At 41.0% G+C, this 20,663-nt stretch overlaps 1 protein-coding gene across 1 annotated transcript in view; it reads left to right on the top strand.

The window, feature by feature from the left end:
- The window catches only part of Myo1e (myosin IE), a 191,121-nt gene that overhangs the window by 147,074 nt on the left and 23,384 nt on the right, over positions 1 to 20,663 (top strand). The window contains exons 19-24 of the mRNA XM_026384866.2: positions 5,534 to 5,678; positions 9,213 to 9,327; positions 9,542 to 9,711; positions 10,098 to 10,243; positions 18,429 to 18,575; positions 19,950 to 20,107. Coding sequence (XP_026240651.1) covers positions 5,534 to 5,678; positions 9,213 to 9,327; positions 9,542 to 9,711; positions 10,098 to 10,243; positions 18,429 to 18,575; positions 19,950 to 20,107 — 881 coding nt within the window. The remainder of the gene's footprint in view (positions 1 to 5,533; positions 5,679 to 9,212; positions 9,328 to 9,541; positions 9,712 to 10,097; positions 10,244 to 18,428; positions 18,576 to 19,949; positions 20,108 to 20,663) is intronic.

Below are 20,663 nucleotides of genomic sequence, written 5' to 3'. Positions count from 1 at the left end.
TAGATTTGCATTTCCCAGATGGTAAATGATATTCAGTGGTATCTTTTTATGTGCTTATTGGCCATTTGTATTTCCTCTTTGAAGAAAATTCTGTCCAAGTCCTTTGCCCATTTTTTAAGGGCTTTTTGTCTGTTTATTACAGAGTTGTAATAGAATATTTTTTAACCATTACTCATGGTAGAATTCATCAATAGCCATCAGTGTTTGGTAGGCTATTCATGAATTCAGCCAAAGTTCATGAATTCATGATAATTGTGACGTAGGAATGGCTGAGGTTTAACTTAACTGAGCAAGTCAACAGTATGAAAGCAACTGCAGGAAAATATTTAGCCTACGTTAGGAATGAGCTTAAAGTATTTAAATTCAAAATTTTGTACAATTCATGTTTAAATTTAAACCTATTTTTATATTTTCCTTATAGTCTATTAGGCAGGACCTATACTTAAATGTTCTTATTTTATGTTGCTTGTTTTTGAAAAGGATAAAATTGAATGTCCTTAAGATATAATGTCATTCTAACTTCTCTAATGATTCTGAGGAGTTCTACTATTGTACAGTTATTTAATTTCCCTTAATAAATAGGGAAGTTTAAAAAAGGAGATATAATCCAAATCTATCATCTAAATCAGAAAACATTTACATCTTCTTGATATATGATACAGAGGCAGGATGTAAGGATTTTTTAAAATTCAAATTTAGTGTAACAAAGAACTTGCAGCCTGGGGAAGAACTCAAATGTGATCTTTGAAGTCTAGTACCTCCAATAAGTTCTAATAAGATAGTTCTTCTGGAAAGAACTTTTGGAAGTTCTTCCTAAGTGGTAGATTAGGGCAGCTGACCCCAGCTGGAGGCTTTATTAAAGGGCTTATCATTACATACGACAAAGTCCCGTTGCCTCAGTTCCCACACAGGCAAGTTTCCTGATGATTTTAGGAGTGAGTTAGACCAGGAATAAAATTTATTCTCTGGAGAGTGATATTGGCCAAATTATATTATTATATTGTGTACACATACAAATACATCACAACAAATCATCATTACACACAACTGTATATAAAAAAAAAAGAAAAAAAATTCACCCTCTCTGATTTCTGAAGTAAAAGTGCCAATACACCAATAGTGTAAGCAGGACTGTATGAGAGAAGTAAGTAGGGAGTTGAGAAACTTAAATCTATAGAGATTCTTATGTCACTACAGCACCACTCATTGGCTGAGGAACAACTTACATGTTAGTTATAAGACTTGAGTCTTCCTTAAATTGGTCAGTAACACTAGAATAGCATTTCTCAGCTGTAGCTACTGACATCTTGGGCTGGATGACTTTTGTTGAGGGAAGTTGTCCTGTGTATTGTAGGATGTCTTAGCCTCTACCCACCAGATGCCAGGAATGCAGCCCCCTCCCTGTTGTGACAACCCAAAGTGTATTCAGGCCTTGCCTGATATTCCCCAGGGCCACAGCATTTTTGTAAAACAGCATTTCTTTGAAAATAACTTTTTTTTAATTAAGAGAAAAAGATCAACTATAGGAAAGAGTACATGAAAAAGGATTTCCTGCTATCTTTCCCTAATTCAGAAGGGCCTGACTTCAGTAGTTTTAATTTTACAAATTTTAAATCTTCTAATATATTTCATGTACCTAAAATCTCTATTTGACACTTGCAATTTCTCTTTTTCAGTTAAAAACTGAAAGACTTCCTTCTTTCCATTTTATCTAAAAAAACCAACCAACCAATTTGACTTCCACATGCAAGTATACAAGTTTTGGCATCTTGGGAGAGCAGGCAGTCCATCTTCTCCTTTTAGGAATGCTCCAGGTCTTACTTGTTTAAGGGACCCTGAGCAGACTATGTGACTTGTTTGCAGTAGCTTCTTAAGTGAACTGTTGATCATCATATCTAGGCTTCTCTCAAGTGCCTTACACAGTACTTTGTGGTATGCCTCACAGTCAGTGGCATTTGGTGAAAACTGTTGTGCCGCTTGTGTTGAGAAACTTTCATTAAAGTGATTCTATTCTTGGATGCTTCTATTATTTGCCCTCCTGCTGTGGACTTTCAGAAGAGACAAATAGTCCTGTCTTATAAAAGCAGAATCTTTTATTGCTGTCATACTTCTCTTAATTTGATACTACTGGGAAAGTAGTAGTAGATTTGATTTCTTAAATCAAAATAATATTTGAAAGGCCATTGCTTTTCCAAAAAAAAAAGTACATTTTCACAGTATTATAAAAAAATTATTTAAATGGTCCACTAAAAACTGACTTGCAGTCCAGATATGTCAATGATAGGTAATATTTCTCTAGAGACAACACTCTTTTCCATAAGGAGTATGGAATCTCTCAGAATTCTTCTAGAGATGGCCATGACTTTCTCAGCCAGTGAGACTCTACAAGTAAATGAACCATTTCGTTCTTTTATTCTCTCCAAGCCTGAGACAAAAGGCTTCATTTATAAGTTTACTTCTTAGGTATCCATAGAAAGTAAAACCTGAGGAAAAGGATCTATTAATACCCACCACAACTATCCACATCAGCATATATTATCCACCCCTGCCTAGAAAGAAGGCCACAGGCCTAAATAGAGCAATGTTTCCAACACTACCTAAGGTAGCTTAGAAAATAACATGTATATTTAGAGTGTGTTCTTTTTTTGTTCCTCTAGAAAAGCCTTTATTTTTATCAAGACCATCCCTTTTGACTGAGTGTTAGAGAGTAAAAGTTCAAAAGATGCTTTAATTCCCCTTTTCATCAGCCATGTGCTCTTGGAAGTCAGCCCTGAACAGCTTTAAGCAGTAGGAAGAACACTTTCACCACCTTCCCACTTGAACTTTCATACCTTTAGAAAGTGTTTAAAAAACTGTTAGCAATGGCTGTCACATGGAGTTTTGGCTTGGGAATATACCTTTAAATTCTTCAGAAAATACCTATTTGAGCTAGGCAGTATGTATTCCTTAATATAGATGGAAGAAACAATCCCAAATATTGTTTCTGATCCATAGGAAGAAAAATGTTGTAGAAATACAAAGACTTGCAAAGGTTATCTTTTGCACAATTTCTGCTTCCTCACAAGCATCCTTCCCTTGACCTTGGCCTTGACCCAGTCTTTTAGAATGTGGGGTTGTTGAAAAGGCATTTTATGCTGTGGACTAGAGAAAAGAAAGAGTAGGATGGTGTGGAGTGGTAGAGAGCTGCCTGCTGGTTGCCAGGATTCTTATGTTTTTGCTTCCAAACATCCTTAAAACCCGAGGACCAGCAACTAGAGGTCACTGGGATCTATGCTGTATTTCTTCTGAGAAGGAACCATTGGATCAGTGACTCAAGAGGTAACAAGGAACCTATCAGTCTAAGGGCAGCCTAGAGAATTCCAGGTAGAGAGAACAACCAGCTCAAAGGCCTTCAGAGAAAACATTGGCATAGTTGAGTTTTAAAGTGAGAATGCTTGATCAAGGAGTATAGGCCATTACCATCATCTCTCCAAAATTATCACAGGTATCAGGTAGTGTGACTCTTACCTTGTGTAACTGCCTGTCCAGCCACTCTATCCTGGAGTTAGAGAGTGAACTAGGTGGAGACATTGTGCTAGAATTATACCTTGCTCTCTCCATGGAAACCAAAGGGTTGGGGTAAGGATGTATCACGCTTCATGAAAGCACAGGTAGAACCAGGCAACTCCCATGTGTTCTGAAGACTCTCACCCACCACTGGAGGCCTTGTCAGAATGAGACAGAAAATTTCTGCAGAGTTTCTTACCATAAAAGAGACCAAATAAGAGAAACCCAGCATTATTTTCATAGGGAAAGAAAGGTGAATTGCAATAGAGAGACCGATTGGCAGTTGCATGATATAAGTTCTTTAGTGCAAAATTTTGATTAGATCAATCCAGGCAAAATTGCAATCTTAGACATTTGTTACCTTAGAGGTTGAATCTTTTCTTTCTTTTCCTTACCCTCCCTGAGCCCTTCCCCCTCATTCATGTAGATTGCCAGTTCCTTCTTACCTTTTTATAACTCTTCCAATCACATCTAGAAAGATTCTGCTATCAGTCATTTCCGTGTGGCTTAATTTGTTGAATCAACATCATTACATATGAAGTTTATTCACGTTAATGCATAACTTCAACTAGGCATTTTTACTTTTAAGCTTTTTATCTCTAATTAGGAAACAAGAGGATTTACTTCTCCAGGAAATTAATATATCATCAGACAATATTAGGGGGAGGCTCTTAGTGGGAGCAGTGTGGGCTTTTAGAATCACCTTAGTCCCAACCAGCTCCCCTTGAGTCCTAGACCCTGAAGGCAGGGCCAGTCTTTTCCCTTCTCCCTTGGCTGCCATAAGTCAGTCTAATCCTGATAGTAGTTTCTGGAAATAAACAGGGCCATGGTTCTCAAGGCCTATGCCATAAGTGTGTGTGGACCAAGGCCACACCTGCCAACTGCCCACCTGCACACTCCTCTGAAGTTTCCTTCTGTATTTTATATCCTATAATGTGCTTCTCTCTCCTCAGTTATGTCACCTTCAACATAATTGTAATAGTAATTTGCTATAATATTAAAATGAGATCATGCATCTAAAGCACCAATCATAGCACTCGATGCAGAGAGAGCAGGCCTTGCGTGCTAGCCATTCATGTTAGTTTTTCCTGCTGTGTGCCAGGCATTACTTAGGTGCTGCCTGTGCACTCTGGGCCACACAAATGGGTCATCCACTCATGGGGCTGTCATCTTCATAGGGGAAGCATATATCAACAGGTCAACACCAATAGTAATATAATTATGAATGATGGTACATGGCATGAAGGAAAAACGCTATTTGCTATCAGAGAAAATATCAGGGGAGTAATTTTTGATTAGGAGGCCCGAGAAGGTCTGTCTGGAAGTGTTCCTGAAGCTGTGTCACCCTGAGTAGGAGAAGCCAGCCAAGCGAGGAGTTAGGAGAACAGCACAGCATGGGCAAAAGCTGTGGGGGAGGGAAAAAGTTTGGTGTGTGTGAAGAAGAGGGCGCGCTTTGAAGGAACGTAGTGAGTCAAAAGCAGAGCAGAAGAGGTGAGGTCAGAGATGGCCACGATCAGGTCATTCTGGCCCTATGACTAAGGACGCACAGAATGTCCAGGCTAAAAGTTGGTGAACAGTAGTTATAACAGTTGCTTGTAGGGAGCTTTGTAAAATTCTTTGCATTGATTGTGCTATGAAATCAGGAGAGATTAGTATCGAAAAAAGACAATTTATTTTTGCCTGAAGAGTGTCACAAGTGACCTTCAGCAGGGCTATTTTTAGACAGTCAGTGATAAAACGGGAATGCTGATTTTCATCAGGATGTTAACATGGAAACCATGGGATAGGGAGGGCGTAGGAGAAAGCTCTGTGATGGGCATCTCAGACTTGAGGGATTTTTCTGGTCGTTGAGGTCCATTCCTGTAGCTCTGAGTGGAAGTGAGTGGATTCCCAATACCTCGGTGACAGCAGGGCTCTTGCTGCCTCACTCCACACAGAGTCCAGGTGGCCCAACCTGAGTCTGTTCTCTTCCTGACTGTCCTCACAGGTATGCCATTCTGACCAAAGCCACCTGGCCTGTGTGGAGAGGAGATGAAAAGCAAGGCGTCCTCCACTTGCTGCAGTCTGTCAACATGGACAGCGACCAGTTCCAGCTGGGGAGGAGTAAAGTGTTCATCAAAGCCCCTGAGTCTGTGAGTACCCGACCACCTCCCCACAATCCCTCTCCTGCACAGCACCATGGGGCTGGCTGCTGTTCCTCATCCATCATCTCACAGAACCCTCCCTCTCTTCCCAATCCAGGTGGGTCATTTCCCACACTCCTGCCCCTTTCTAGCTATCACAGCTCTATTCACTTCCTTCAGAGCATTTGGCATATATAAAAAGGTGTCTCCCACAGACTGGCTTGTTTTGTCACTTGCTATTGCTTTCCCCTGCTAGGTGGCAATCTCTTTCAGGGCAGGGACTCTGTTCTGTTTGCCAGTATGCACTGGGTACCTCAGACAGAAAGTGCCCCATAGTTATTCATAATGTTTAAGCTGAGAAGAGACTTCTTTGAGTCATAAAGGAGGCTTGGTCAATTCTGCATCTTCCTCTCGGTGACAAACAGGCCAGATAAACAAGCTTAGGTTCTTCCTGAAGGGTGGAATGGAATCCAGGATGGGAATTCCTAGGATTGTACTTGGAAGACCATGAGAGAGCTGGGGAAGGACTTCAAGGAGAATAGATTGGAGGAGAAATCTCAGGTCTCCGGAACATGAATACTTACTAGTAATGCATTCAAACACATGCATTTTATGGTTCATAAATTTTGCAGTCCTCTATATGGATTAATTTAGGGAAACTTCTTTATCTTTCCTGATAAGGATGTGGTCACTGTGAGCTTGGTGAATGTCCATAGAAAGTTCTGCATTTGAGCAGAAATCCAACAAAGCCCCTTAGTAATTCTGCCCTAGTAGCTCTGGGGCTATGGAATAAAGGCATTGCTTTTTAAGGTGGGAAAATTGCTGGAACTGAGGTTCAACATCATCATTTCTTGAGGTTCCTGAAATTATCACAAGACTCCATTTCAAGAGTCAGTGGTGAACTTGGCAAAATTAGTCATCAGACCAAGGGGAAATATACGGGAACTTAAAAGTGGAAGAAATAGGAACACTTGACTTTAGGCAAATCCTGGCCTCTCAGTGGGTTTCCTTCTCACCGAACACTGTTCTGCATGCCTTGTGGGATGGGCCTGAGGCTCAGGATGATAATAGCTGTAGCTGAATGGCTTTGTGAACCAAAGACCATTAAGTACATAAGTGGCACACATCAATAGAACCGGTTTATGAAAAGTTTGTGGTAGCATTTTTCTACTTTGAGTTATTTGTAGCTTCACAGCAATTTCATTTCCAAATATAAAATGAAAATGTTGTGTCATACGCCATTAAGCAACCCACAGAGCAGTTCCTGTTCTTTCTAAAACGGGATGGAGTGATTTGTCAGTACAATGCAGAACTCTGTTGTTTCATACCGCTTTTACTTTTCAACTTGCTAAATTTTCATATATAATTAAAACGACCTCAATATTTTCCATACATTTTTATTCTGATTCTGTTGAGCTTTGGGAATTTATATCCAAAACCAAGATTTATTTTTGGTTCTTGTATTCTTTGCCTTCCTTTGAGATGCTTCACTGCCATCACTGCATTATCCTTCTCCCACCTTTCCACGCATGTGTGTGAATGTACACATGCACTTGCACACACACACACACACACACACACACACACACACATCACCTTCCTCTTCCCCAACCTCTTCAGTCCACATCTAGCCTTGACTTGCAAATGCTTGTACAAAAGTTGGTTTTTAAAATCTGCCTTGTGCAGGAGGATCACAAGTTCCAAGCCAGCCTCAGGAACTCAGCAAGGTCCTAAGCAACTTAGTGAGACCCTGTCTCAAAATAAAAACATAAAAAGGGCTGGGGACGTGGCTCAGTGGTTAAGCTCCCCTGTGTTCAATCCCCAGTACCAAGAACTACATAGAAGAAAAAAAATCTGTCTTATGGTTTTGCCTTAACTTCCATAATAAGTGTTGAACACACAAAATAACTTGTTTAGCTTTAAAAATGACATTAAATATTAGACACCAAAGTGGTTTTTGTTGTTGTTACATGTGTCTATGGTTTTGACTTTTCTGTCTCTTTATTCATTAACTTCCCTGATTTCTAAATGCCCTGGGCTTTTGGAAACAAAACCTAAAACCAAGTTAATATCTACAGAAGTTGGAAATTATTTGCTGCTTATTTTTTTCTCTGAGTCATAAGTGTATTCTCTTTTTTGCTCCCAAGCTTGTTCTGGGAAATAAGAAGGAAACAAGACTTATTCCAGAAACCCAAAAAACAGATAAGAAAAATCAACACATTATAACAGGCAACCACAGGGCTCAGATTTTAAACATTCTGTCCAGTTGGTAAACAACGTATTCCATATTGGGTTAGAAATGTGCTCCTTAGGCCTATGGCATGTAGCACTGAAGGCTGTGGAGTTAGGTGGCCTTTCCCTGGGTATGTGCACTTGGAGATGTTGTTTCTACACATCTGGGGCTCTAAGAAGAAGTTGAGTGGCAGCACTGGAGCTCCTAATGCAGACCCAGATAAACAGAGACAACAAACCAACTTCAAACCAACTTCACTTGTTTACTTCTGGAACATTCTTGCAATGACTATTCATCATCTTTACTTTGGGTTTCTATCAGTCCTTTTTATTTTATTTTTAACTTTTTTTCTAGAGAATCATGCAAACCACTTCCAAGGTGAATGAGAAAATTTCCCACTATTTTACAAATGGATCAAATGCAGGTTTACTGAGTAAGACTCATATGTCTGGATAAGGAGGAGAATGGCAGAGGCTGAAAGACCTTGGTTTGCTTTCTGGCCCCACCCAATCTCAGTTTGATATTCTCGTTGGCAAAATGGAGATATGTGGCTCACATAGTTGTTGAGGTGTTGAATAAAATAACTGCATAAAGGGTCTAGAATGATTCTTAACTACAGTGGACACTCAGCACTCTACAGCTATTTGTTGTATTCTGAAATCTGGTTGAGTGCATCACAGCAGTCAGTATTAATTGACTCTTCAGACCCGCCAGAGTCTGATTTAGGCCTCTAAATGATGCCCGCTCTCTTTAGTGAATCCAAGTTCCAACTAGAGTGTCTGAGTTGGGCCCCAGTCACTGAGGTTCTTATCCCCTGGCCCAGTGACTCCTTGGAGAATCCTGTGAGGCAGGAAGTCTAGACTTCCATGGAACTGAAAGTAGGGCAGTACAATTCTACTCTGGCAGAAGCTAGAAAATTCTATTTCGAGGCTGTACACAGCACCCAACAACAGCAGCAGCCTCCGCCAGCAGCCTCCGCCAACTCATTTAATCTGGCCACCTACTATCCTCTGCGGATCAAGGTGAGGAACAAGTCACAGAGACCTTGAGCAAAGCAGGGCAGAAACTATAATAACATACTCAAATTCAACCATTTCCCATTGCTTTTTATTAGAAGAAAAAAGTATGTAGTTAAAGAATTTATCATTACCATAGATAAGATGTCATCGAAGTAATTTTACATATTTGTTCTTGAGTCTGAGAAGCTGCTCCTCCTATCTTTCCTCGACTACACTGAAATAACAACATTAAAAAAGAGTGATGTTCAGATTTTGTGGATTGGCTCATGTTTGTTTTCTCTACATTCACAGTTATTTCTTCTAGAAGAGATGAGAGAGAGAAAGTATGACGGGTATGCTCGAGTGATACAGAAATCATGGCGTAAATTTGTGGCCCGGAAGAAATATGTCCAAATGAGAGAAGAAGGTATTTTAGTCATCTTGTTTCCTCTGTTTAACAAATCTCAAGTAGATCTGAGCTTAAATGAAGCTACAAGTTCTATTTTATTTGGCATAGAGTGTTGTGTGCTAAATATCTTGCGTCATTCATGATTTCTTTGTGTATTTACACTCTTAAATATCTTCCTCCTTTTTCTGGCTGACTGATTCTTCTTCTTTTTCCACCTTCTTGGGAATGGTAGCCTCAGACCTGTTGTTGAACAAGAAGGAGCGAAGAAGAAACAGTATTAACCGGAACTTTATTGGGGATTACATTGGGATGGAAGAGCACCCGGAACTCCAGCAGTTTGTGGGCAAGAGGGAGAAGATTGACTTTGCTGACACCGTCACCAAGTATGACAGGAGGTTCAAGGTACACGCTGTCATCACCTCTGAGAGTTGCCAACACATAAAAATAACTTGGGGTTTTGCTGTTCTGGTAAAGCAGATCGTGTCCACTATAGATTTTGTTGTTGTTGTTGTACTGGGTATTGAACCCAGGGGTGCTCTACCACTGAGCTACATCCCCAGCCCTTTATAATTTTTATTCTGAAAGGGGTCTCACTCAGTGAGGAGGACTGGTTTTTCATATATGCTGGCTCTTCCCTCTTGGGGTCTGGTTAGGTGGTAAGTGGAATAACAGTGAAGATTTGCTGCTCAAGGAAGCTTTCCCTCTGTGCTGGTAACAGTGACTTGTTGTGGAGATAGTTATCACTTTGATCATGTCTGTCTGCCATCTTAAAGTTCCTCTCCTTACAGGGCGTGAAGCGAGACCTGCTTCTCACCCCAAAGTGCATGTACTTAATCGGAAGAGAAAAGGTCAAACAGGGCCCAGACAAAGGCCTTGTGAAAGAAGTCCTGAAGCGGAGAATCGAGATGGAGAGGATTTTATCGGTGTCCCTCAGGTGAGTGGGGAAGGGCCGAGGCTGAACTGCCCTCTCTCTCTTCAACGTCTCCACCTGCTATTCCAAATGCAGGGCTGGCTTCCCAGTTGTCAAAATCAAGATGAGAATGGAAGTTTCTTTCTATTTAAAGAGGACCTGAACTTTAGTCTCAAGGACTTCTGATAGGGTAAGAATATGATACCAAGACAAAGTTGCCTTCTGGTTAGTTCCTCTAATGAAGGAAGACTCAGAGCCTGTGTTCCCATGGCATTTTAGAAATAAATCTAGTGTATGGAACAAATTAGAGGACAATTGCTCTTACTGAAGTGGACCCAAGGGTTCAGAGGCCTGTCCACCAGCCCTCCCACCCATTTTCAAAACCTGACCCATTTACCATCAAAGACTGAGCAGGTATCCTGGAATGGAAGATTCTTTGGGCCTTCCATAGATTATTCTGCATAACCAGTAGCCTGGGAGTCTTTACCACATGCTCCCATTGGCTGCAGGCTCACTGGCATTTGGAAGCAATGATTGCTCCTGCCAGACCTCGGATAGGGCCCTTGCTTTTTCTGCTGATATTCTAGCTTCATTGCGGCATAGGGGTTTCTGTGTGTGAGAAGACCTCCCTGTTTCCCAGGCCCTGAACTTGAGTAGCTTCCCTTTGATGAGAAGAAATGGTGCTGATACCCAGAACAATGAGAAGAGAGGAGGAGTGGGCTGCGCAGAGCTAGGCTGCCTTTGTCAGCAGAAGTCTGTCAAAATAGTGATGTTCTGTTCACTTGTGGACATGTGTAACTGGAATCAGGACCCCTCTCTAAACTCAGTTTACCTAGAAGATAAATCTGCTGTGCTCAGGAAAAGGTATGCTTTCAAAAGTGGTCTGGCATCTAGCCTACCAGGCTGGAAACCCTGGCCTAGTGTGACAATCTAAAGCAGATTTCCATTGTCCTTTCTTGCCTTGGCTGTGTGGTCTGATTCTATCTGTCCCTAATGTTGCTGGATGAAGGGCTAGGCAGGGCAGTGCGTCTGTGTTTAAAACATGTGAACTCAGGCGTGACATTCTGAGCAGATGAGTCCACCATTATCCTGCTCACAGCCCCCGCCCCCCCTCAGGTAGGTCTCAGTGTCATGGATCTCAAGAACAATGTCTGGATGCTGCTTGGGTTTTCTTGAGCCTACTATTCATTGGCTGGGTCACAACCTTCTGCCCACACCCTTCCTGACTAGCTGGGCCTTGAGGCTGCCCTTGGGGTTCCAAGGAACCCAACTGGAAGCTGTTACTTCATTTTCTTTCCTCCCTATCCGTCTCCACACGTGGCATGTGCTCTGCTGTACCTCAGCTGAGCTGGGTTGACTGAACAGTGCAGTGGGTACTAGACATTAGCTGTAGCTAAAAGCCAAAGGAATCGTACTTCTATGCTACATGTGGCTGTTATTCTGAAAGTGATTATTGTTCTTCTAATGTTATTGCCCAGGTCTATCTTCAGTCCATAAGACCACTGGAGCAAGGCTCATGATGGCCCTGATAGGAAATAATTCTAATAAAACTACATTTATATCAAGCACATTAACACTTTCCTTTGATCACATCCTTCAAGTTTATCAAACAGAATATCTGTACTCATAGATAGTTCAGATTTTCCCCTTCTCCCACAGACCCCCAGAAATACAATGTCTCATGATAAAACCAGCTTATTTTTCTTTGTCCTCCTTAGTATTCATGGTCTAGAAGATCATTTACTTCCATGTGGCTTTTCCTTTGTAGAGGATGGAATCAAATGAGGTACTTGGATAGCCTAAGACTTGTTCTAGTTCTAAGGGGGGAAAAAAAAGAGCCTCAGTGATTTTAACTTGTAATGTCTGTAAATTGCAGTCACTGTGCCTCACACTTACCAAGACTAATATTGGCCTCTCATTTCCTTCATTCATTGGATAAGGCCAATAATCAGAAACCAATTGAGGAAAGCAACCAGATGGAAGGTAGTGATTGCAGAATCAAACCTAAAGTAGAAATTAACTGTGGTACTAGTCTACCTAACATGGGTATGGGTGTAGGTGTGGGCGAATGTGTGGATGTGTCTCAAAACACTTCAGTGCTGGCATTGCAAGAGAATTTAACAGTTGTCTTGTAATTCAGGAAAAGAGTTACAACATCTGTATGTGTTTTCAAGAATGCATGAAACCCACTAGTTAACTGTTGGCTGGATTGATAATCCCCTTATGAACTCCTTAACTGTTGGCTGGATTGATAATCCCTTTATGAACCCCTCCAGTAGGACTATCAAAGTTTCCCACAAGCTTAATCTTTAAGGCACCTCTAACTCTAACAAACATAACTAATGTTAGTGCAGAGTGGGCTCACAAGCCCCTATTCAGTCAAATAAGTCATTGAAAAACAATCAGTAGGCACCATGGAAAATGTGACTAAAATGAATATTTGATATGAAGGATTTATTGTTCATTTTTAAGGTGTGGTAAGAGTATAGTAGTTATTTTTATATAGAAAGATTTTATCTTTTAATGATATATACTGAAATATTTGAGGACAAAAACAATATAATATTTGCACTTTGCTTTAAAATAACCTAGTTTATACGTGGAAGTGTTGAGAATGGATATATAGATAAACAGGATAAACCATGGATCAATAATTGCTGAAACCAGCTAGCATGTGTCAATTTATTCCACTCTTCTACTTTGTTATATGTCTGGGATTTTCCAAATATATATAGTATTCATTAAATGTTGAGAGTCTGCTTTTTAAAGTTTTCATTTGCAAGGAAAGTATAGGATCACAGTAGGTAGAAATAGGGCCAATAGCTTAAAGAAAGATGAAGACTAAAGTTGCCTAAAGGGATGCCAAGTTACTTTGAATAGGAAAAATTCTCAAATAAATAAAAATTAGACCAGACCAGCAATGCTTCATTGGAGACTGGGCAAGAATATTAGGAGGGGCTCACGAGCTCTGAGTTAAGACATTTCGTTTCTGAGGCTCAGGTTTCTGCTGGTAGAAGGCTGTGTATCAGTTTTAAAGGATCCTTCAAAAACTACTTTTTGTACTGGGCATGGTTCCAACAACAGGAGGTTTAGGCAGGAGGATCACAAGTTGGAGGCCAGCCTGGGCAACTTAGAGAGACCCTGCCTCAAAATAAAAAGGACTGGAGATGTAGCTCAGTGGTAGAACATGTGCCTAGCATATGCAAGGCCCTTGGTTTAATCCCCAATATTTCAAATATAAATAAGCAGGAAGATTTTTGTCCTGGTTTTACTCTTATTTGAAAACCAATGTGCTAAAAGAATGATTACGAGTAAAATGACCTATGTTCTTGACTTTACTATTGTATCATTGAGATTGGTGCCAGGAAATCTCATATTTGGGGATCTCCCTGACAGGACTTCTAATAATTCCTTATCACTCCAGTAGCTGACCACCAGAGGCCAAGACCAAAAGCTCTACTTGTCTGGGTCAAAAGATTTAACAATACTTACCTATAATTGGATAAGCAGCCTATAAGGGGGTGCCTTCAACAGGCTCCAGCTTCCTGGTCACAAGGTTCTTGCCTAGAATGCTACATTGCCTAGATGCTCTCAACTTTCTAGCAATAAGAACAGCCTATGCCACTATCTATTCTGCTGAGCCGAAGCATTATTGAAATCTTAACTCGCTGCAGCCTGTACCTTTGGGAACATGGATGTTGTCAACAACGTTGGACTGAACACAAACCTTGTGTGGAGCCCTGGGATTCCTTCTAAGGTGTGGAGGAGACCCAGGACAGCCTCAAGCAAGTCCCTTCTGTTCTGGAAAGAGTAACAGAAGAACCAAAGTGCCCCATAGAGCATAGATATTCCTGGGGAGGAAGGAGAAGAGTGGGCCTTTCCCAAGGTGATCAGATGACACTTCTCCAAGGTAGCCACAGAGTTCTGAGGCCTGTTGCATGTCTGGGCTTCCTCAGGCAAGTTAAGAGGGATCTAAGTCTGGTGACCCTGGCTTCTCTGAGTAGTAGAATTCTGGGCAAGCTTTATCTTGTCCTTATTCTCCTTCTCCTTCTTATTCTATATTTCTTCCAGTAAAACTTAGAGACTTAAATAAAACTCCTTTAAAATTTTACTCACTGTTTTGTAACTAACACTTTTGTGCGGAATATGTAATGGTTAAGAGATTAAAAGATTTTCTTGTGTTGTCAGCAATTCAATAAGCCACAATGATGGGGAATAAAAAAAACAAGGACAGAGCCAAACCAGAGACTAGTAGAGGATTTTTCAACACAAGGGACAACATCAAACATCTGTAAGGAATTGTAGCTTGTGCATATGAATAAGACAGGGGTGATGTCCAAAGATAAGTCTGATTTTTTAGAATAAATAAACCTTCAACCTTTGTTTCCAGACCCAGGAGCGTGGGCTGAGGAGAGGGGAATGAGTTGAGACTCTGGCCTGGGTGAAGATGAGTTTAGTAACTCTTAAGTCCAGGTCACTGAAAGGAGGAGTTCTTTAATTTGATGGTTGAAGTCAAAGTGTCCAAACACATCTCTTTTCCAGATTCATGCTTATTGACCTTGAAGTCTTAGTTTGCTTGCTCTTTTTCCATATTGCAATGAAACTCCTTAAATGTCTAAACACATTAAGCCTCTCAAGGTTACTTGTCTTATGCTCTTTTGCCCTGTTGAACAATCACCATTTTGCTCAAAGTACACCAGGAAATCAGACATGTCCAGATGTGTCAGAGGACTCTGAGTCAGGCCGTAAAAGCAAGGAGTTTATTTCTCACCTCACAGGCCAAAAGCCAATGCTTTTGTTTTCCTCTTTCCCACCACATGGGTTTGCTATCTAATGTGACAGTCTTACTATACCTGGGCTAGCATACTTGGATTTTATTTCATTAATTCCAGATGACTAGGGAGAGCTTGTTTAAGTCAGCTTTTTCACACTGCTGTGACTAAAGGATCTGACCAGAACAACTGTAGTGGAGGAAAGTTTATTTGAAGGCTCAAGGTTTCAGAAGTCCTAGTCCACAGAAGGCCAGCTCCATTTCTCAGGGCTTGAGATGAGGCTGAACATCATGGCGGAGTGTGTGGCAGAGGGAAGCAGCTCACATCATGGTGATCAAGAAGCAGGGAGAGAGACTCCACTCGCCAGATACAAATATATACCCCAAAGCCAGGCCCCAATTGCCATCTTCTCCAGCTACACCCTACCACTTCAGTTACCACTCGTTAATCCCTACCAGGATTAAATCACTGATTAGGTCAAGACTCATAACCCGATTTTTCCTCAAACTTTCTTGCTGTGTCTCACACGTGAGCTTTTGGGGGACACCTCACATCCAAACCATAACAGAACTCTTGGGACTAGCTCTTAGTTGTCTTTTGAGTCTGAGCTGTAATTGAAGTGATGAAGACAATTCCAGAGTTTGCCTGACCAGAAACAGGAGGATGATAGTAGTTTTGTGGCAGTACCCCTGAAGCACATTATTCTAAACTTTGTGGAAAGATTCTAATTTCTAGTTTTGGAAATATCTGTGAATAAAGAGATAGATACAGATGGTGAACTGTCCCACCATACCCATTCACATTTTTTTTCTTTCTTCTTTCTCTCTCTCTCACTCTCTTTCTCTCTATGATTAATGGCCAGCAGCTTACCCAAAGTTTTCCCATGCCCCCTAGCAGCTACGTATAGCCACATGACATAGTTCTGTCTGATGGGGTGTGACCAGAAGTGACTTGTACAACTTCCTGGTTGAACCATTAAAAGGGAAGAATATGTGCTTGTCTCCCAAGTGATGTAGGACTGGTACAGTGCTTTGATTTGCTTCCATACATTGTTGAAGGACAGAAACAAAAACACTATGTTGTTTACAACTGGTTGTCACTGTTTTCATTGCAACAGTAAACCCTGGTCCTTGGCTATCACAAGAGTGGGCAAGAAGCATGGGTGTGATTTAGGGATGTTTGAAAATGAATTCTTGGGGTAATAACAATGGCCAGTGCTCCACCCAAATAGTCATTATTCATCCAAAAATGCTCAAAAAGTATTCTAACCTCACAGCCAAGACTCTTTGGCATTCTCTTAAACAGACCGCACATGGGCCAAGTTCCTTTCCCTTGGTGTTGGTGTTGGACTTCTAGTTCACTCTGTTCCTTCCCTGTGGTTTGTGTATCTTTACATCCTTGGGTGCCATGGTTCTGGTTTAACTCTCTTTTTCTCCTGTGGATTACCAAATTCCATTCCTGTAAGAAGACTGAGAGGCTTATTTCATTCCTCCTCTTATAACAAAATATCTGGAACTAGATAATACTTAAAGAATAAATTTATCCCTTAGTTTTGGAGGCTGCAAGTCCAAGATTGAGGTGAGGACAGATTTGGTGTCTGGTGAGGTCTTTTTATTATTATTATTATTAGTTGTTCAAAACGTTACAAAGCTCTTGACATATCATATTTCATACATTTGATTCAAGCGGATTATGAACTCCTATTCTGGTGAAGTCTTGATTCTGCTTCATAGATGGTACCTTTTGTTGTATCTCACAAGGTGGAAGAGTGGAGGGGCAAGCTCTCCCTTGTGCCTTTTTTAAAGTCACTATCTCCTAAAGGACCCAACCTTTTAATACTTTACACTAACCATTAGGTTTCAATGTATGAACTGGAGAACACAGGGAACATTCAGATCATGACAGAGTCTATGGCTCTAGCTACTGGCTCCATCAGCTACAGTCCCTGGTTGCATGCTAGCCCAGGGAAGAAGGTTCCTGACAAACCTGGGATAGTCCCCCAAGGAAGACCTGACGGTCTAACGACATCCCACTCCTACCTTGTGTTCATGGGGCTGATCAGAGGGAACACAAGAGATATAGTTTTACATGGAAAGAAAATCCCTGGTCTCCAAGATTCTCTGTGCTCCAGAACTCCACTTAATACACTCGCCTTATGCTTTCCTTTGTCACAACCACAGTTAAACCTACTGGGGCAGCAGTATCAGGAGCCCCAGGAACAGCACAGCCCCTATGTTGGACAACTTGTCCCCGGTCATTAAAGGAACCATCATTTGGCATTTCCTGCACTTAGAAAGACTAAAATGTTACCATGGTCAATTTACTGAAATTGATTCATCTAATTTATTTTTAATATCTCGAAAAACAATACCTAATAAAATTCCATCTTATTATTGAACAGTTGGAGGAACTTATAAATTTGCATAATATGCAGCCTTTGGGGTGCTAGCCAACAGCTAGGTAATACAGATTCTCATTGTGTGTTGTTGGTTTTCACAAAGTCCAGCCAGCACTGGATTGCCTCAGCCTGGCACTTCACTCTCCCAGGAACTCCTGCCATGAGTTTGCTCATGGTCCTTCCCTGTCCAGGCTGCGATTTCAGTGGTGTGTTCTTTCCTTGCCCAACCAACTTCATCAGCTTAAGGTGATGATCTGTGCCTGCTTGTTGTTGGTACACCTGTTTTACCTCTTTCTGTGCTTAGATGTGTCTGAACATTCTAGTAATACCTGGCATGTAGTTTAAGCAAAGCAGTGTTTGCCAGAAGGTTCTTAATAAGTGCAAATGAAGCCCAGTGTGCTGGCTTCCCTTTTGATAACCAAGCTTATAATTCTTCAGGTTTCGATTTATGACAATAGCGGCAGCCATATCATAAATTCTACTAATGGAACTTAACATGGACTTATTCCTTTTCAGTCACATTCTGTTCATAACTTTCTGGTTTTTATGATCTTCAGAACATAGAATTTGAATTTAGAAATGGATTTTTAAAATATAGGCTAAATTATCCTTAAATTCTTAATTTTAAAATCTTGTGGAAGAAGTATTTTGATTATGCTCTTGATGGACTATAAACTTCCTTTGAAAATAGATTTCATCAACTTATTACTTATTCATTGTTGCATGTTTTGTGTGAAGATTATGAAAGAGGGCGCTGGGAAGACATATCTCAGTGGTAGAGTACCTACCAAGCATGCATGAAGCCTGGGTTCAATCCCCAGTACTACCAAAAAAAAAAAAAAAAAAAAGGCCTAGCACTATCTTACAGGATTAAAAAAATGAGTAAAAAATAATAATGGGCCGTAGGTGTAATTTAGTAGTAAAGCACGTGCTTAGCACAAATAAGGCCCTTGTTTCCCTCCCCAGTTCCCAATAATAATGATGATGATGGAATAAACAAAAGTGCAGCTTTCATTAGGTTTGTCCAATCTCTTCACAGCACCATGCAAGATGACATTTTTATTCTCCATGAGCAAGAATATGATAGTCTTCTTGAATCCGTCTTCAAAACTGAATTCTTAAGTCTCTTAGCAAAGCGTTATGAGGAAAAAACCCAGAAGCAACTACCTCTGAAATTCAGCAATACGTAAGTTGGGGTCCAAACTTCTGAGTAAAACTGAGAGGGCCTTGGTCCCACTGCTGGGGACCAACTGAGGGGAGGGGAGGCCTGAGGGCTTGTGGCATGGGGTCTGGGTCCTACAGCTTTAGCAAATCCCACTGTGGGTGCTTCCATTTCCCTGTGGAATCTTAGAGCCTGCTAAAGATCCTCTGGATGGTTATCAGAGCTTGGCAAAGGTCATTTTTGTACTTCTATGAAATAATGACTTTATACAGTGGTATATTTTGTCATTTAGATAATGATCACCCAAATGAGGTAGGGACTGGCAGATTTTTAAGTGGCATCCATCAAAAGAGTTTTGTTTTGTTTTGTTTTTGTTTTGTTTTATTTTGTTCTGTTTTGTTTAATTCAGCAGAGCAAACACTAGAGTCACTCTGGAAGCAGACAAAGGTGATTGGGATAAGGGCTTAAATTTCCCCAATTAATGATAATAAAATCTATTGATGGGGATAGGAATTTAGGGACTGTGGATGGTTAATGTCTTGTGTCCTGGCTCACCCTCATTTGTTTTGGTTAACATGGTCTTATGGACCAGATACGGGCATACTGTGAGCTTCTAATCTCACATGTGCTGACTGAGAGTTACTTAGTTTTTCTTCTTCAACTTCCCCATCTATAACATGGAAATATCCTTCAGCTCTTCCTACTCACAAGAGCGAGGATGCTTGAATCCGTGGAAATATAAAGCCTTAATGCCAAGTAGGCAACTACTAGAAATTATTTTTCTTTCTGAAAACATGAGAAAAAAAATACAAATATGGATTGCATGATGTAGACATAGGAAGCATGGGAAAATTAAAACTGCCTGGGGGGTTTAGATTTTGTTGGCTAGTGTTTGTCTTTTCCCCTTGTCTGGGTAGGAAATACTGGTGGGTGAATAGAATTTAATGAAATAGTAACCACATTCTATGCTATGGAACCTTCATCTATGTCTGGTATCTATCTCTCAGTCCTGCACGAACGCAGACCCAGGGAAATCAGCTAGAAGCAAAATGATGCAGCATAGCAGGTGTGGCCTAGAAACTGTCACCTTCCTCCTGTCCCCCAAGCAGTAGCTCCTGAGACTATCTGCCAAGGTGACATTGTCGTATTTATATGGTATCTCTCTCACCAACTGGTTTCTCACAGGTGCCAGGTCCCGAAGCTTCTGCTTCTAGTTCAGTGGTCACCTATAGTTGTGCTACATCTTGGGTACTGTGCCCATCCCTCACTAGGTTGTCTTGTCTTGCTGCATTTTTATAACATGCTTTCCCAACAACAGAATTCCAAGCTGGGTCTATGAGTACCATTTTCTCACTGTTAATTCCGATTTGTTAATCCCAACAAATGTGTTTGTTACAGTCTTGAATTGAAGTTGAAGAAGGAGAACTGGGGTCCCTGGAGCGCAGGAGGCTCCCGGCAAGTGCAATTCCACCAAGGCTTCGGTGACCTGGCCATCCTCAAGCCCAGCAACAAAGTGCTGCAGGTCAGCATCGGACCAGGGCTGCCGAAGAACTCCCGTAAGTGTCCTGTGGGCCCCTTGGCAGAAGAAAGACTTTTCTACATCAGTGCCTCTCCCCAGGGCTGCTGGTGAATGCACTGGTCCGGGGCCAAATTGGTGCATCTAACACTTCCTGTGGCAGGGTTTTCATCAGACAGGACATTTCAAACTAAATCAACATCAAGGAAACAAACAGGCTGAAACTTTCTGAATGATTTAGTTCTTCTGTGTAATACACCTGGCATTACACTATTAACTGTATTTAATCAAACTTCCTAGCCCTTTCCCGTCAGATCTTGTTGACAATACCAACATTATTCTTGGTGCCAATTTAAAAGAAATCAAACACATTTACCTACTCCTTGCATGATTTCCCTATGCTGCTGTAAGTCAAAGCAAAGATCTCTGTGATCACTTAGGAGCGCTTCATTAGAAGACACATATGCACACATACACGCACTATCTCAACCTCAAGTCTAACTCCTTCACTGGCCTTTGGTTCTTGTTCCATTTACAATTGATATTTATAAATTTACAGAGCACAGCAAAGGATAATCATAGATGCCATGCATTCA

This window comes from Urocitellus parryii, chromosome 6 (assembly GCF_045843805.1).
Source record: "Urocitellus parryii isolate mUroPar1 chromosome 6, mUroPar1.hap1, whole genome shotgun sequence".
NCBI classification, from domain to species: Eukaryota; Metazoa; Chordata; class Mammalia; order Rodentia; family Sciuridae; genus Urocitellus; species Urocitellus parryii.
The sequence above is the reverse complement of the archived record's forward strand: the minus strand, read 5'-3'. Positions and strand labels throughout refer to the sequence as shown.